The 19,276-nt window shown below is 45.6% G+C and overlaps 1 protein-coding gene across 7 annotated transcripts in view; it reads right to left on the reverse strand.

Annotated features, from left to right (window-relative positions):
* The window catches only part of LOC139415658 (ena/VASP-like protein), a 65,138-nt gene that overhangs the window by 45,412 nt on the left and 450 nt on the right, over positions 1-19,276 (reverse strand). For 2 of the 7 annotated variants that reach the window (XM_071163772.1, XM_071163771.1), the window contains exon 1: positions 1,145-1,478. The exons of 2 other annotated variants lie outside the window; for them this stretch is intronic. In XM_071163772.1, the coding sequence (XP_071019873.1) occupies positions 1,145-1,254 (110 nt within the window). In that variant the 5' untranslated portion in view covers positions 1,255-1,478. Of the gene's footprint in view, positions 1-1,144; positions 1,985-6,123; positions 6,198-19,276 lie in introns of those variants that run through there. 3 more of the 7 variants (XM_071163773.1, XM_071163774.1, XM_071163775.1) reach the window with 3 other exon arrangements.

Raw genomic sequence — 19,276 nt, forward strand, 5'->3', positions numbered from 1 at the left:
TAATCATCAGTTAGAGAGGAGAAATCTGACCAGCGATCACACACCAGATTACTACTGGGCGAAACCTGAAACCGGTGGACGGATGGAGGGATGGCTGACACAATGATAAATTACTGATTGCAAGGATAAAGGGGAAGAGTGTTTGGGTGCCAGACAGACATAAACTTGATAAAGATAGTGCCCGAAGACAACAAAAAAAACACTGCACAAAACATTGAGCATGTGTCTCAGAGCATTCTGCAACCATGGCGACAGTGGCAACATCAGGGAAGGATGCTCCAACCCACCATGGGAGCTGCAAGCATTTACGAGGAGAAGAGAAGGATGAGAGGAAGAGGAGGAGCAGCAGGCAGAGAGAAAGGAGAGGGCAGACGGAAAGAACAAAGAGCCCTGGTCTCTGCCACAAACAAGCTACAGCTAACACACACACACACACACACACACACACACACACACACACACACACACACACACACACACACACACACACACACACACACACACACACACACACACACACACACACGGCTGCAGCCCTCAGAGACAAACACAACACAACAGCACCACTGTCATCACCCCAGCAGTCTTGGCAAGCTTCTTCACAGGGCATCAATGCCTTCTCCTCTCTTCTCTCCTCCTCCCTCATCCCCTATCAGGACCTAGACATTGACTGCACAGCTTACACATTAACATTCTACCCCAGCCCCTCTGCAAGGACAACCATTCACAGCTGGCACATAGAAACACAATGTATGGAACAGAACTGACACGGCTGTCCATTCCACAGGATAGACATGTACATTCATTCTGTACATTGGATGTCTATTTATACATCTATTTGCAATCCCATCAAGGACCCTGTTCTCTAATAGACACAGGGCTTGGCTATTGGTAGCTGCAAATCTCTACTGCATAGGCAATATGATTATGAATGATGTCATTTGAGATGCAGCCAATAGGAAAGTAGATACCAGCTTGACTGTGCTACTGTATGCTGCTCTGTTACTATTGCTCATTGCAAATTGGCTGTGGTCCTCACTAATGCGCATAGCATTACAGTATTACTGTCTCCCCAATGGTAACCTATCCAACCCAGTGTAGCACAGCATCACAGTAACCTACCCAGTGTTACCCAGTAGCCTACCTGACTTTAAACTCCTGCGCTGTGACGTGGACCTGGGCACCAGCAGGCACAGCCTCAGTACAGTAGATCTGAGGGAAGTAGAACCGGTGGGACTGCACGTTTATATCCATGGTGCTAGCTACCGCACATCAGACGCACAGCACAAGCCCAGCTACAGGAAAGATTCAAGGATTTATCTAGTTTCTCCGTGTCTCTTCTGATTCTTCTTTCCTTTCCCCTGGTCTGTCCGTCCAGGCTGTGGCGTGAGTTAACGATAGAGGTCAGAGGTTAGCGATGGCATCCCAGTAATTCCCTCTCTGCGTCTCCGCACCTAATGGGTTTGCCGTGGATTCACAGTCACAGCAACGGAGAGATAAAGCCGGGCTTCCCCCTCTCTGCCAAATACACAGCACCCCCCTTTCCTCCCCTCTCTTCACTCGATCACCTCTGCTGGCTCCTCACAGACACACAAACCTATTTCTCCAGTAACAACACAGCAATTCACATGGAGCAGGACAATAAATACATACAAATGAAAGAACAAAGACGCGTCCAATGACAACGCCTTGAGGAAAGAAAAGGACGCAAACAAAACAACTCTTTTGGGTCCTTTTTCACCAACGCATCCTTTGCCACAGCAGATATTTTAGATGAGGTGGGGGAGAGAAAAAGAGGAGAGAAAATAAAATAGGAACAGAGAAAAAAGGGAATAAATGAAAAGCGATAGAGCAGCCCTCAGAGTCTGAGAGCACTGAATGAGAGACGAGAGGAGAGCCCTTTGGGTTTTTTGCCGGTCGAGTGAGTGAAGGAGAGAGAGAGAGAGAGAGAGAGAGAGCGAGAGAGAGAGAGAGAGAGAGAGAGAGAGAGAGAGAAAAGAGAGCAGTAGAGCAAGAAAGGGTTGCGGTAAAGTGAAAGAGAGCAAGAGAATGGTAGAGAGAGAGAGAGAGAGATTCACAGTGCTGTGAGGCGTTGCCCTCACACTGCCTCTCCTCTGCGTGTCTCACTGGATTACAGCCTCCACTTCCATCCCTCCATCCCTCTCTCCCCTCCTCCCTCTCCCCCATCCCCTCCCCTCCCAGCTGTGATATGAGCAGTTGGCCGCCAGCCCCAGAGGCTGCTGGTCCTCTACTCCCCCTCCTCACATCCCTCTCTCCTCTCCTCTTCCGGCGCTCTGATTGGACGGAAACAGGGATGCGTAAGCCCGCACGGAGCGAGGGATGAGGAGAGCCCATAGTAGAGGAGGAGTGACTGTTGTTAATTCATCCGATGGCTCCCGTCTTTCTCGCGTCTAATTCGAGGTGGCATGCCAGGGTGGGGTGGAGCTACAACACACACACACACACACACACACACACACACACACACACACACACACACACACACACACACACACACACACACACACACACACACACACACACACACACACACACACACACACACACAGCTTACATAGAGAAACACACACCGGTGGGTAAATAGAGATACCAATGCGTCTCTCGTTCAAATAAATATCTGAACCACAGATATATGAACCGATATGGAAGTACTTAAGAGTACTGTACGCAACCTCCCATTGCCACATTGCCATCCCAAATGCCTAACAAAGGAAGCGTAGTCCGTTCAGTAGGGAAACCCCGAGTGTGGCTGATTGCGTCAGCTGATATTACACCAATTGGGTTCACACTCTAATTACACGCCGTCTATTCAGTCTACCAGCACTACACACGCTTCCTCCACGCCGGATGTCACGTGCTTGCCGTGTTGCTATGACTAGCGACCACACTCTGCGCCAGCTGTTTCTGATATCCCACCACCACCCCCAGCCTCCACCTGTCTGGGTTTCTTCCATCGAGGGATTTGGGTATAGCCTATCGCGCTCACTACTTCATATCACGCTTGGCTCTGGCAGTAAGCTACCCTGACGGAGCCCTAACGCCAAACCACGCAGATCTATAGTGTGGAAGGAATGATAAAACGGGCACGTCGTTTTGTCTTTCTGAACTGACCGTCCTGCATTTCTTAGACATCACACACCCATTTAGGGATTTCGACTGCATATCCCGTCCATTTCTGTCGACGTCACTCCCTCTGGTTGGAAGCGGAAAACGACTGCACATCCCGTCCATTTCTGTCGACGTCACTCCCTCTGGTTGGAAGCGGAAAACGACTGCATATCCCGTCCATTTCTGTCGACGTCACTCCCTCTGGTTGGAAGCGGAAAACGACTTCAAAAGAGCCTGCGGTAAAAACCACTGATCGGTTTAACACGTAAAGTATCCATCCCATGTTCCAGAGGACCGTAGAGGTTAGATTATATATCTGATATTACCGGGGAGAGCTCCATCATCTCATCTGCGGCTCAAATATCAAACCACCCCACTAAATCCCTAGGCTGCATCGACACATTCCCCCGAAAGGGAAATCAGAGGAGGAATTCCTTCTATTCCTACGGAGACAGGTTCCCATCTCTTTCAACAGTATTAGTAGCACTCGTCTAATTCTGTCTGTCATGGATCGTTCCATTATTATTGGTGGTTGATGTGGTTGAAGCATTAAGGCGGAGTACAATACAGTACAGTGGGAATGTTTCTGATCAAGCAATTGATTCTTATCAGTATCCTGTGATTCTTATAAACAGAGATACAGTCTATTTAACTCAGACAGTATGAGGGCACAAGGCCAGACCCAGATGCAGACACGGGAGGCAGATGGTTTGAGTCTTTGATATTTATTTCATCCAAAAGGGGTCGGTAAGAGAATGGTCATGGACAGGGAAAAGGTCAAAACCAGTTCAGAGTCCAGGAGGTACAGTGTGGCAGGCAGGCTCGAGGTCAGGGCAGGCAGAATGGTCAGGCAGGTGGGTACAAAGTCCAGAAACAGGCCAGGCTCAACACCGGGAGGGCTAGAAAAAGAGAATCGAAAAGGCAGGCGCACGGGGGAAAACCACGCTGGTTGACTTGGAACATACAAGACGAACTGGCACAGAGAGACAGGAAACACAGGGATATATACACCGGGGATAACAAGCGACACCTGGAGGGGGTGGAGACAATCACGAGGACAGGTGAAACAGATCAGCATGTGACAGAGTGACTATTAGAATGGAGCCACTGGCTACCAGTCGTTATGTGCCTGTAGTACAGGGACTGTGACTTGAGTCTGTTGTTGTGTCTGTGCTCTGAAGAGAAGCTCAGGTCAATAAAACCGAGAGGTTGCCCCCCCTTCACCAAACTGCTCCCCTGACAATAGAAGGCTCCTGGAATAAGTGTGTTGGTCTCAAGCAACACACTGATTCAGACAGAGTACAGAAGAAAAACAGCATTTCAACCACACTGGTCCAAGCCGAGCCAATCCAATCCCTCTGTCAGTCTGCCATCCATTCTCTATCTTTATTGAACAAGTAGCAGTAATATCGCCCCAACTAGGGCTGGGCGATATTCAGCATCAGCAATACTGGTATGGAGCCACATACGGGTACAGATTTATACAATATCGTCTTTAACAATATGTTGTGACAGTGCTAAATGAAATGAAAAGGTCTATAAACTGTACTACTTCACTAGAACTTTCATTGCTCAGAAACAGAAAAAAAGGCTCAAATACCACCATACTGTCAAGAATGTGAAAAATATTGTGATAAGATGTTTGACCATGTCGCCCAGCCTTAATTTCAATCATATACTGGTCTTTGTCAGGCAGAGTCTTCATCAAAGCTGAGCAGACAACCTCTCTGTCCAGTCTCTGCCATCTCTGTCTTTATTGAGCTAGTAGTAATGCAACAACATTTCAACCGAGCTGAGCTGAGCAGACAGTGTGCCATGGACACAGGCTGTGTCCAATCAGAACCTGGTGATCTGTGACTGCTGACACAATGAACTCTTCGTGAGGGCATTATCTAGTCTTTACTGTCCATGGTGTGTCTGTGTCTGTGTGTGTGTGTGTGTGTGTGTGTGTGTGTGTGTCTGAGCGCTAGAGTGTTACTATAGCAGTCAGATCATTCACATACCGCAGGGGAGACAGCGTTCTTTTTTTATATATTTATTTTTTCAATTATTTTGGGGGGATTGTTTTTTTCCCCCACTCTATAGTCAACTAATTCAATCAATATGGCACTTTATAAAAAAACAAAAGCAGTTCATACAGTCTCATAGATCATCATAGAATGTTATGATGGGGGAGATGGCCTTCTGTCCAACACAGGGAAAGGGAAATAGGGATACCTAGTCAGTTACACAACTGAATGCACTGCATTGAACTGAAATGTGTCTTCTGCCAGAAGGGAAGTGCAGGGCGTGTGTGTATGTATGTGTGTACAGACAGCTGTCCCTAAGCTGATCCTTGATCAGGTTTAACGGCTCTCTCCAAGGTCAGAGACCTGACGAGCCGTGGGATTGGGCAGGAGTGACAGCTGCAGCAGCCAATCAGATCCATCGCCTCTGCTGCCAATCAACACCCTGCCACAGCTGATTTGGCAAGCGCTCTCACATGGGGGGTTTAGAGTGGAGACCTTCTGCTAGTGCTGTTGAATCCCCTGCACTGACAGAAACCTTCCTTCCTATCTGCTTCATTCATTATATTAATGGCCTCACTGTATTTAATGGCCTTGTTCCAACACTCGCAAGGCTAGCAATGCTTTATTAGTGTCACGCACGCAGTGCTATGTAACGCCCCACATGTAGAAGTATAGCGAGTCACACTCCCTGTCATACAAACAAGCACACACACACACAGTCAATCAAAATCAAGACAGTCACCACAGGCGCAGGTTTACGAACACATACATGTTTACTGTAGGCTACACAGCTTCAGAAATTCAACAACAGTTTTCATTATTGACAAAAGCCTCACTTCACAACAGACCAAACACCAAGTGTACAAGGTCTGCAAAGTGTTTGTTGTCAAGGCTGTTCTATTAGATCTACTACCGTTTCTCAATGCTCTACACAACGACACCGAACGGACAGAGGGCGGAAAAGGAGGAGAAATGTCAGCCTTACCCGTAATCATCCAACGAGTACATGGCCTCAGAGAGAAGGAGAGGAGAGGCAATTCTTAATGAGATGCAAGGAGGGAGGAGGATGGAGGGGAGGAAGTGGGGATACAAATCTGACAACGGTCAAGGAGGAGGCCAATGCCGCTCCTCTCACCCCGATTCCTGACATATACACACAGATAGAGACAGACAGAGAGAGAGAGAGAGAGAGAGAGAGAGAGAGAGAGAGAGAGAGAAAGGGAGCGAGAGAGAGACAGTGACAGAGAGAGAAAGAGAGCGACAGAGAGAGAAAGGAAGTAAAGGAGAGGGAGTATAAAGATCTGTGACGTCCCTTGTCTTCTTGGGTAACTCACACATGCTCATCCTCTCAGGGGATTGAATGGTCTTGGTACACACAGACACACAAACTGACACACACTCTCTCTGACACGAATGCACATATAGGCCTAGAGGATGAATCACACAAGCTGATCTTTTTAATTACCACACACTGCAGGGAGCTGGCAGATGGGATATAGGGAAAGTGTGTGTGTTTGTGTGTGAGAGAGAGAAAGAGAGAGAGAGAGACAGAAACTGCTGTTGGAAGGAGAGGACCAAGATGCAGCGTGGTAAGTGTCCATGTTAGAGTTCATCGATAAGCTGAACACTGACACACACCGTAAGCACAACCGAAACAGCCCTGTCTGGTAGCGACACAGAGACAGAAAACAACTACCCACAACTCAAGTGGGAAAAACAGGCTGCCTAAGTATGGTTCTCAATCAGAGACAACGATTGCCAGCTGCCTCTGATTGGGAACCATACCAGGCCAAACACATAGAAATGGAAAACATAGAACACAAAACATAGAATGCCCACCCCAACTCAAGCCCTGACCAAACTAAAACAGAGACATAAAAAAGGAACTTAAGGTCAGGACGTGACAGAGAGAGAGAGAGAGAGAGAGAGAGAGAGAGAGAGAGAGAGAGAGAGAGAGAGAGAGAGAGAGAGAGAGAGAGAAAGAGGGAGCGGGGGGGAGAGAGAGAGAGAGAGAGAGAGAGAGAGAGAGAGAGAAAGAGGGAGAGGGGGGAGAGAGAGAGAGAGAGAGAGAGAGAGAGAGAGAAAAAGGGATAGGGGGGGGGGAGAGAGAGAGAGAGAGAGAGAGAGAGAGAGAGAGAGAGAGAGAGAGAAGAGAGGGGGGGGGTAGAGTAAAAGGGGGCTCATTTTCTCTCATTCACTAAGACTTGATTACCTGCAAATGTACAATGCGCTTTTACGATCAGAGTGACAAGTTACAACGTATATTTGTAGCAAACAGAGTGGAGAGATAAAAATGGCTACATTGGATCTTTAACGTGCTATGCTGCATCAGTTGGGCTTTCTTTTAAAAAATGGCTAGGTAGGTAATTAAGTAATAAGGAGGTGTGGTGTATGGCCAATGTATCACGGCTAAGGGCTGTTATGCACGACGCAACACAGTGCCTGGATACAGCCCTTAGCCGTGTTATATTGGCCATATACCACAAACCCCCTGAGGTGCCTTATTGCTATTATAAACTGGTTTCCAACGTAATTAGAGCAGTAAAAATAAATGTTTTGTCATATCGTGGTATACGGTCTCATATACCACGGCTTTCAGCCAATCAGCATTCAGGGCTCAAACCACCCAGTTTATAATTAACGTTAGTTAATTAGCTAATGTTTAAGATAAGAGTGCATCAGGTCGTGGGAGCCCAAACCGATCCAAATGAAGCATGCATAACTGATTCAACCTTTACAAAAAGCCAGTTCAATAACGTTTTTTACTCATATTCATTTTTTTTCGGCCTTCTGAAAATACATCTGATCTGTTGCGACTGAATTGGTGCGTTCTCTCCTGACTGAGTATGACATTGACCTGCAAGTCCTGTTTAGCCCTGTCCGGGGGTGTCCTCGGATGGGGCCAGTGTCTCCTGACCCCTCCTGTCTCAGCCTCCAGTATTTATGCTGCAGTAGTTTATGTGTCGGGGGGCTAGGGTCAGTTTGTTATATCTGGAGTACTTCTCCTGTCCTATTCGGTGTCCTGTGTGAATCTAAGTGTGCGTTCTCTAATTCTCTCCTTCTCTCTTTCTTTCTCTCTCTCGGAGGACCTGAGCCCTAGGACCATGCCCCAGGACTACCTGACATGATGACTCCTTGCTGTCCCCAGTCCACCTGGCCGTGCTGCTGCTCCAGTTTCAACTGTTCTGCCTTATTATTATTTGACCATGCTGGTCATTTATGAACATTTGAACATCTTGGCCATGTTCTGTTATAATCTCCACCCGGCACAGCCAGAAGAGGACTGGCCACCCCACATAGCCTGGTTCCTCTCTAGGTTTCTTCCTAGGTTTTGGCCTTTCTAGGGAGTTTTTCCTAGCCACCGTGCTTCTACACCTGCATTGCTTGCTGTTTGGGGTTTTAGGCTGGGTTTCTGTACAGCACTTTGAGATATCAGCTGATGTACGAAGGGCTATATAAATACATTTGATTTGATTTGATAACAACTGTGTGCACAGTGCGGAAGACGCAGAATCTCATGCCAACGGGAGGTAGGCCTAGTGTTAGGCTCTTTTAACTGACTGATCTTTTGGACTCGTTCAGTCAAAATAACAAATCTTTCGACTAATTTCGTGCATTTAAGCCAGTAACACAAAGAGCACGCAGGAACCCCTATCGGGGAACAATGAACTGAAAACGTGAAAGAGTCATGATTCTCCAAGCCTCTCGCTCACACGTCGTTCGCCATGGTGGGCTTCTTGAAGCTGTCATTTGTGACTAAGACTTGTAAACGTGTGCTTTAAACAACGCACATTTGTTGATTGCTAGGCATACAGATGCGATTATTTCTTGATACATTTTAAACGTGGTCTAGCGGGAGCCGCAACCGGACTTCCAATAATCAATTCATTGCGTTCATTCGCTCACCATGTGATCAGTTATCAGTTTTAAATTCAGCAGAGAGAGAGAACTAGACTTTTCGAAGTGCCATCTTTCTTTTATTATTTTGGTGTGCTTTAGTATGGTTCTCAATGCACAATCACCTTTTTTCCCCCCAATCCCATCGATAAAATAATTGTATTTAAGTCACACAAGTTTTACTGTACGTGAAGTTTTAAATGCATTTGTTATTACAAAATGTGTAATGTGATAGGTATTTTAACATGACACGTTTTTTTTTACACACACAAAAAAATAGATTTTTTAGATTTTTAGATTTTATCAGTCATTTTTCTGAAATGAAGGGGATGATGACGCAATCTTTACGAGGGAGAATAATCTGATTTTATTGGTCCTCAACTCATGGCTCAGACACTTCATACAGGATAAATGGAGTTAGCCCATTGGGTTAGCCTGCCCTGGAGAAGGTTAGTTCTGAAAGATTCATTGACAAAGAAATGTCCCGGGCTAAAAAGTGATCCACTTTCGTGGTACAGGTTATTCCGAGTTCAACTCAGAGTTGACCAACGTTACCGTGCTAACTCCTCAAACCTGATTTGTAGCTCAGCGGTCCCGGTTGTTGTCAACTCGAACATTGTCATTAAAACCTTGATTGATTGGTTGACAAGATGAACTCTGCTCATTGATCAACCGTGCACAGCGGCCACTCAAGACTTAATTTATCTGCTTGCGTTTTATTCAGCCCGTCACCCTACCCCCATTGACTCTATGAGACCGTTGTTTACCGCAGCCTGTCTGTAAACACCATTAATCCTGCTGTAGGACTCGTTGCAGCCAGCACAAGCAGGCCAAACAAACGACTAAAACGAAAAACAAATCATGGCTCTCGAGTCAATAGAAAGACTCATTCAAAAAGAAAGAACCGTTCGCAAACTGCTCATCACTAAACCTGGCCTACCCTATTCTAATATTCGTAGGCTACATCTGCGTGGCACCATCAGCATCCAGATGTTTATAAAACAGCTTTCGCAATATTAAATCATAGGCTTTATTAATTGAGTGACAACCAATGTAATTTGCTGGGTCATTGTTACCAGATGCGCTGTAGAAAATACATGTTTACCGGCGGAGCTGTAACCCCCCCCCCCCCCTCTAATCTGATAGTAGTAGATTATGAGTCTGCCCTATGGCTCAGATCACATCAAATCAAATCAAATAGTTTTGGTCACATACACATGGTTAGCAGATGTTATTGCGAGTATAGCGAAATGCACATACTACATGACAAAGCAAAAACAGTAAAAAAAAAAAAAAGACTCTTTACACAGGACTTTGTTTAACCACATTTGGCAACGATTACAGCCTCGAGTCTTCTTGGGTATGACGCTACAAGCTTGGCACACCTGTATTTGGAGATCCTCTCGAGCTCTCTGTCAGGTTGGATGGGGAGCATCGCTGCACAGCTATTTTCAGGTCTCTTCAGAGATTTTAGATCGGGTTCAAGTCTGGGCTCTGGCTGGGCCACTCAAGGACATTCAGAGACTTGTCCCGAAGACACTCCTGCGTTGTCTTGGCAGTGTGCCAGGTCGTTGCCCTGTTGGAAGGTGAACATTCACCCCAGTCTGAGGTCATTTTTTCATCAAGGATCTCTCTGTACTTTGCTCCGTTCATCTTTCCCTCGACCCTGACTAGTCTCCCAGTCCCTGCCGCTGAAAAACATGACGCTGCCACCACCATGCTTCACAGTAGGGATGGTGCCAGGTTTCTTCCAGATGTGACGCTTGGCATTCAGGCCAAAGAGTTCTATCTGGGTGTCATCAGACCAGAGAATCTTGTTTCTCATGGTCTGAGAGTCTTTAGGTGCCCTTTGGCAAACTCCAACTTGGCTGTCATGTGCCTTTTAATGAGGAGTGGCTTCCATCTGGCCACTCTACCATAAAGGCCTGATTGGTTGAGTGCTGCAGAGATGGCTATCCTTCTGGAAGATTTCCACATCTCCACAGAGGAACTCTGGAGCTCTATCAGAGTGACCATCGGGTTCTTGGTCACCTCCCTGACCAGGGCCCTCTACCCCGATTGCTCAGTTTGGCCGGACTGTGTTTAGGAAGAGTCTTGGTGGTTCCAAACATCTTCCATTTAAGAATGATAGAGGTCACTGTGTTCCTGGGGACATTCAATGCTGCAAAAAAATGTTGGTACCTTTCCCCAGATCTGTGCCTCGACAAAATCCTGTCTCGGAGCTCTACGGACAACTCCTTCGACCTCATGGCTTGGTTTTTGCTCTGACATGCACTGTCAACTGTGGGACCTTATATAGACAGGTGTGTGCCTTTCCAAACTGTTTATGCTTTTTCATTATGGGTTATTGTGTGAAGGTGTCTGAATACTTACCGACTGCACTGTAAGTCCAGGCCGCTAGTTACAGTCTCACGTCAAAGTTCATCCATATATTACTTCAGAAATCTTAAGATTAGCTATTAACTCTGAATGGCTAAGGTTTGGGAAATGCTTAAAACAAAAATTGCTAAAAATACTTTATATCGCTGGATTTGAACATGCAACCTTTGGCACAAGAAACAGATGCGTACAACCATCCGCCATCCCCGTCCACAGCACCCTAGCAAATCCCGAAACCTACTTGAAGGTAACAGCACTCACTGTTGCGCCTAGTGGCCAATTTCCGCATCGTCTCCAGACGTCCTCTGACATGGATGGACGTCGAATACTGACTTGTATCAAGGGTGACCTGGCTGAGTTTCAAGGTATCTTCAACCTCAACGTATGATTCGAACCTTGATTGGCAAACAAAGATTCCCATCTCTCTCTCTACTGTCTCTAGTAGCCTACTCTCTCTCTGGTGCACAGAGTAGTAGGGGCTGCCATGGAACTAGAATGACAGTAAATTGAATTATATCGGGTGGTCACCCCTAGCCCAGCAGAAACCAGCACACATATGGGTCACACGCCACCAACCACACACGCCAACACACATCAACCCAAATCAATATGCATCGAGCCAGATCGATTGTCCACACGCTTTCAGTGCTTAATGAAATGTCCTAATTCACTCACTAGGAGATTTAAGTGCATCCGTTATCTACACTATACGACCAAAAGTATGTGGACACCTGCTCATCGAACATCTCATTCCAAAATCATGGGCATTAATATGGAGTTGGTCCCCCCTTTGCTGCTATAACAGCCTCCACTCTTCTGGGAAGGCTTTTCAGTAGATGCTGGAACATTGCTACGGGGACTTGCTTCCATTCAGCCACAAGAGCTTTAGTGAGGTCGGGCACAGATGTTTGGCAATTAGGCCTGGCTTGCAGTCGGTGTTCCAATTCATCCCAAAGGTGTTCGATGGGGTTGAGGTCAGGGTTCTGTGCAGGCCAGTCAAGTTCTTCCACACCGATCTCCACAAACCATTTCTGTATGGAGCTCGCTTTGTGCATGGTGGATTTGTCATGCTGAAACAGGAAAGGGCCTTTCCCAAACTGTTGCCACAATGTTGTAAGCACATAATCGTCTAGAATGTCATTGTATGCTGTAGCATTAAGATTTCCCTCCACTGGAACTAAGAGGCCTAGCCCGAACCATGAAAAACAGCCCCAGACCATTATTTCTCATCCACCAAACTTTACAGTTGGCCAAATCCAGATTAGTCCGTCGGACTGCCAGATGGCGAAGCGTGATTCATCACTCCAGAGAACGCGTTTCTAGAATAGAAAACAGCACTTGAATCAGACTATTGTTTCATGGATACTATGGTTGGTGCATGTGAGTTTGTGTCTTAATGTTTTTTATATTTTTTTTATCATGTGTTGGTCATTGTTGCATGTCCTGTCATTGTAAATCATTGATGATGCATGCTGTGATAAATCCATTTCCTAAATAGGGATTTACAAACTAATATTGTACTCTACTCTCACTGTTCAGCGGTCCCGTTCTGTGAGGTTGTGTGGCCTACCACTTTGCGGCTGAGGTGTTGTTGCTCCTAGACATTTCCACTTCACAATAACAGCACTTACAGTTGACCGGGTCAGCTCTAGCAGGACAGACATTTGACAAACTGACTTGTTGGAAAGGTGGCATCCTATGATGGTGCAACGTAGAAAGTCACTGAGCTCTCCAGTAAGGCCATTTCTACTGCCAATATTTGTCTATGGAGATTCCATGGCTGTGTGCTCCATTTTATACACTTGTCAGCAACGGTTCTGGCTGAAATAGCCAAATCCACTCATTAGAAGGTGTTTTCCACATACTTCAGGATATACAGTCTAGAAACAAACGACAGCTAGCCAGAAGTGTTATGCTATGAATGGGATCTGCTGGAGAAAAATAAATGACCTAAACTTGTGTTTTACAGTATATGTACAGCGTTACAGACTGACACCAGCTCCACTTCTTCCATTCCGGTTCCTCTAAACTCCTTCGGTGTTTCCAGCGGACGAGACGAATGAGTCTCTCCGCTCGTTAGCCTCTTGTTAGTGGTCGGTTTACTGTCTCCTCGTTAAAGGTTTTTAACTGATTAGTGTCACAGCAGCAGATTAACACGAGATCACAGTCACAGTACAGACAATCAATCAGCAATTAACAGGAGACAGTAATACCATCACACAGAGAAAGAGAGAGAGAGAGGGGGGGGGGGGGGGGACTCTATATTCATAGCAATGAGAGAGTATTATCTGAGGTCTCTATTGGTGTGACTTTGTGGAGTTCACGAAATGCTGAGAAAAGAGTGACATCAAGTTAACTTGAAGCATGAATTTGAACACACAAGAAACAAACAAAAAAACAGAACGAGACACACACGTACACACACACACACACACACAAACACAAACAAACACATCATGCCATGCGAACAGGCTTAAACCGTGCTTACCGTCACCATACAAACATATGTCCCCCAAAATACCCACTCACACACATCCTGAGAGACCCCAATGTAGGAATCGTTTGTGGATTTAAAAGGACACTCCTAATCTAATCCAGCAGTAGTAGAAGACTGCAGGACAACTGGCAGCCCAACGATTTCCCCCTGGATGTACACTAACCAACCTGCTACTGACTGACAGACCGCTGGAAACTCTCACTGATCACCTGCTAATAGGATTAACATGTAATAAGATGTAATAAGATGACTGGGACACACACTGTAAAGGGGTTACTGGGAGTTTGACGGTAGTTTACAGGCAGCTCATGGCAAGTAAAATTCTGTATTTCATATTACAGTACATCTACTGTGATATAAATATGGTAATACAAATACGGATTCAAAACAAGTACTGTCTAAGACACACAGTACAATACAGTAAAATTGACTTTCCATGAAAACTTTCTATTCAAACTGACAAATTGACTTTCCATTCTCGCGAACATGATGGTGCTCTCCGTTTTGCTCTACAACCCCCACAAGTGTCACGGGACTCGTCTGACACACCTAGTCATTCAAGGGTTTTTCTCTATTTTACTATATTGTAGAATAATAGTGGAGACATGAAAACTATGAAATAACAGATAAGGAATCATGTAGTAACCAAAAAAGTGTTAAAATATATTTTAAATTTGAGATTCTTCAAAGTAGCCACCCTTTGCCTTGACAGCTTTGCACTCTTGGAATTCTCTCAACCAGCTTTATGAGGTAGTCACCTGGAATGCATTTCAATTAACAGGTGTGCCTTGTTAAAAGTTCATTTGTGGAATTTCTTTCCTTCTTAATGCGTTTGAGCCAATCAGTTGTGTTGTGACAAGGTAGGGTTGACATACAAGATATCCCTATTTGGTAAAAGACCAAGTCCATATTATGTCAAGAACAGTTCAAATAAGCAAAGGAAAACGACAGTCCATCATTACTTTAAGACATGAAGGTCAGTCAATCCGGACAATTTCAAGAACTTTGAAAGTTTCTTCAAGTGCAGTCGCAAAAACTATCAAGCGCTATGAGGAAACTGGCTCTCATGAGGACCGCCACAGGAAAGGAAGACGCAGAGTTACCTCTGCTGCAGAGGATAAGTTCATTAGAGTTACCAGCCTCAGAAATTGCAACCCAAATAAATGCCTCAGAGAGAGTTCAAGTAACAGACACATTTCAACATCAACTGTTCAGAGGAGACTGCATGAATCAGGTCTTCATGGTCGAATTGCTGCAAAGAAACCACTACTAAAGGACACCAATAAGAAGAAGAGTCTTGCTTGGGCCAAGAAATGGACATTGGACCGGTGGTCTAAATTTGAGATTTTTGGTTCCAACCACTGTCTTTATGAGACACAGCGTAGGTGAACGGATGATCTCCGCATTTTGTGGTTCCCACTGTGAAGCATGAAGGAGGTGGTGTGATAGTGTGGGGGTGCTTTGCTGGTGACACTCTCTGTAATTTATTTAGAATTCAAGGCACACTTAACCGGCATGGCTACGACATCATTCTGCAGTGATACGAAATCCCTTCTGGTTTTGCGCTTAGTGGGACTATTATTTGTTTTTCAACAGGACAATGACCCAACACACCTCCAGGCTGTGTGAGGGCTATTTGACCAATAAGGAGAGTGATGGAGTGCTGCATCAGATGACCTGGCCTCCACAATCACCTGACCTCAACTCAATTGAGATGGTTTGAGATGAGTTGGACAGCAGAGTGAAGGAAAGGCAGCCAACAAGTGCTCAGCATATGTGGGAACTCCTTCAAGACTGTTGGAAAAGCATTCCAGATGAAGCTGGTTGAGAAAATGCCAAGAGTGTGCAAAACTGTCATCAAGGCAAAGGGTGGCTACTTTGAGGAAACTAAAATCTAAAATATATTTTGATTTGTTTAACACTTTTTTTGATTCCATATGTGCCACTTCATAGTACTGATGTCTTCACTATTACTCTACAATGTAGAAGATAGTAAAATAAAGAAAAACCCTTGAACGAGTTGGTGTGTCCATCATTTTGACTGGTACTGTATTTTTGTAATATACCTAGAGGGGTCCTAAAATTCCAAATCAATAATATCCGTAGTATGACCATCTTAAAAAATTCCACATGTCCGTTTACCCCCATTCACTACGTTAATGTGCCAGAAACAGCAATATTTGTTCAATTCAGCAAAACCCCATTCACTTGGGGTAAGTCTGATCAAATAAAAAACTCTATCAACGATTTGAAATTCATCATTAACGTGACTAAATACAGGTCACTGTGTGTCAACCAACAGTGAAAACAGCTTTTAGTCCAGTATAGGCTGACTCTGCATGGAAACAGTGTCTGCATTCCAAATGACAACCTATTACCTATATATAGGGAATAGGGTGCCACTTGCGATGCTATGGGCCATGGACAAAAGTTGTACACTCGGTTATATAGATGTGGTATTGGGACGCAACCAGTGAAGTTCTGAGTCTGTAACCTTGACTAATGTATGCTTGACCTATAGAGCTGACTTCATCTGGTTAAAATCAATGGTCACTAGGTCACTGTTGGAGAGATCAACAATCACTTGCAGGCCTACACACAGCATGGAGGCTCACATGTGTTGAAATTTGGTCACAGTACACAGACACAGGCACAATCGATCAAGAATGTACATGAAATCAAAACAAACACACACACACACACACACACACACACACACACACACACACACACACACACACACACACACACACACACACACACACACACACACACACACACACACACACACACACACACACACACACACACACACAGAGACTACTAAACCAATACAAATGAATGGTTGAACCACAGTCAACGATGCCACCTACAGTACATCTCTATAACCGTATACATGAACATGTTTTAATCCCCAGACAGAACTGGGTGAATAGACACAGACATTATATAACCACTGTAGTCAGTCAGTTGGGGTTAGCTTAGGTTAGCGTAGGGCACAGTAAGGGTTAGAGCATACAGGAACGGTTGATGAAAAGTGTCTTAGGTAGGGTACAGTATATGCCAGTGTTTCCCAACCCTGGACCTTGAGTACCCCCAACACTACAGTTTCTTTGTGTCCCTGGACAAACACACCTCATTCGACTAATCGAGGGCCTGATGATTAGTTGACAAGTTGAATCAGGTGTGCTTGTCCAGGGTTACAATAAATATGTGTACTGTTGGGGATACTCGGGGACCAGGGTTGGGAAATACTGGTACATGGAATGCTCTCTAGGCCAGGGTGGCAGGGAAAGGGAGAGGGTAAAGGAGAGGTAGGAGACAGCAGGGAGAATCAGAGAGGGGATGAGTGAGTATGGACTGTATAGACAATGGAGGAGGGGGAAGAGTAAGCTGGAGGCTTGCGTGAAGAAAGGGAGACAGCAGAAGAGGTGGGGAGGGGGCAGGGAAGACTGCCTAGTGGGCATAAAGGGTACTGGCTGACCGTGGGCACAGTCCCACTCTGACCTTGGGAGATGCATCCTATAAAGAGAGAGAGAGAGAGAGAGAGAGAGAGAGAGAGAGAGAGAGAGAGAGAGAGAGAGAGAGAGAGAGAGAGAGAGAGAGAGAGAAAGAGAGAGAGAGAGAGAAAGAGAGAGATCACACAAACACTGCCAATGACAATTAGCCTCAACCTGGGGTTTCTCTGCCTGCAGCAGCAGACCTGTGCCAAAGGCTGGCAGTCACCACAGAGCGACAGTAAAGCCTCTGTGGATTGGTCTCGGTTCAGCGTGGCACTATAGTAAGTTCTGATTGGCTGGGTGATCTAATCGGCCCAACCTCCACCAGGTTGTCCAGGAAGAACTGTCCCTATTGGTTAGGGTGGGTGTGCTCGCCCATGAGGTGTGAGATTCGATAGAACAACTGGGTTCTGGGTATGGCTCAGTGAGATTGAAGGGGGAATAGTGCAAATGGATTTTGAAACAGTGGGAGGTGCTGGTCATGAAACAGAGAAGACGATCAATACTCAATACTATCAATACAATTGTAACAGTTTTGCTTCCGTCCCTCTCCTCGCCCCTACCTGGGCTCGAACCAGGGGACCCTCTGTACACATCAACAACTGCCTCCCACGAAGCATTATTACCCATCGCTCCACAAAAGCTGCAGCCCTTGCAGAGCAACGGGAACCACTACTTCAAGGTCTCAGAGCGAGTGACGTCACCGATTGAAATGCTATTAGCGCGCACCCCACTAACTAGCTAGCCATTTCACACCGGTTACACGAGACACAAAGAGGGGAAAGAATTCCCTGTGTTGGAAGTAAACACTGACCACATACCAGTCAACCTGTGTGTTAATTTGTTTTAATGAGTCCTTTTTAAATCAGGAAAAAACCCTTAGAGGTTAGAAGCCTTGTGTGTGTGTGTGTGTGTGTGTGTGTGTGTGTGTGTGTGTGTGTGTGTGTGTGTGTGTGTGTGTGTGTGTGTGTGTGTGTGTGTGTGTGTGTGTGAGTGTGTGTGTGTGTTCACCTGAGCATGTTGCTGGACCTCTAGGCCTGATGTCTCAATTGTACCTGGTTTAGATATGGACTTTTAGATACAAGCTTCGATGGATGGCCTGATTCAATTCAATTTGTAAGTTGTTTTTGGTCATGTGAAATCCAATGAGTTGATGTTGTGATTAGAATAATGTGCCATATAATCCATAAAGGCCCATAGAATCAGAATCATAGAATGGAAATTCCAATTCCATGCCATTCTAATTCTCTGGAACCATTTATAATCCAGAAAAGAATTAGAATGGAATTAATTATATGTCTATGTTATGACCACCACTTATCACCATGTTACACATGACGCACGTGTAGTCTGGTTTCTATGACAACAGATCCCTTCCCTCTGCAGACCACACCCTCGGTGACACATCACAGAGATGGGATGGGAGACCGAGCGGGAGGACCGGAGACGTTTGCTTGCGTGTTTAATCAATGCTTTCTCTCCTGTCCATGAAATGATAGAAACCATGCATGCCCTTGCTCGTTGCTTTTTGACACCGATCAGATTCATTCACCCTTGTTCACAGGGAGAATTCACAGCTACACTGCACTGTGCTACCCCACCTCACAGGCCCAAATAGGCCTACAGAACAGGTATCCCAGTCGCCGGTCATCCTAAAAACGCACATTTTATAATAAAAACCGGGGTATAATAACGGCATACATGTTGCCTCGACAGCACGAATAAAACGGTATACTATTAATTGGGTATTTTCGTCTTATCCGACAACAGGCTTTCCCTTGAAATCCAATAAAATGCGTCCTCGAATCTCATCCAGCCGTGCAGCCGCAGCCTGTGTGAGTCGTTCATTGTGCGTTAATAACGCG

This window comes from Oncorhynchus clarkii, chromosome 8 (genome assembly GCF_045791955.1).
Source record: "Oncorhynchus clarkii lewisi isolate Uvic-CL-2024 chromosome 8, UVic_Ocla_1.0, whole genome shotgun sequence".
Taxonomy (NCBI): domain Eukaryota; kingdom Metazoa; phylum Chordata; class Actinopteri; order Salmoniformes; family Salmonidae; genus Oncorhynchus; species Oncorhynchus clarkii.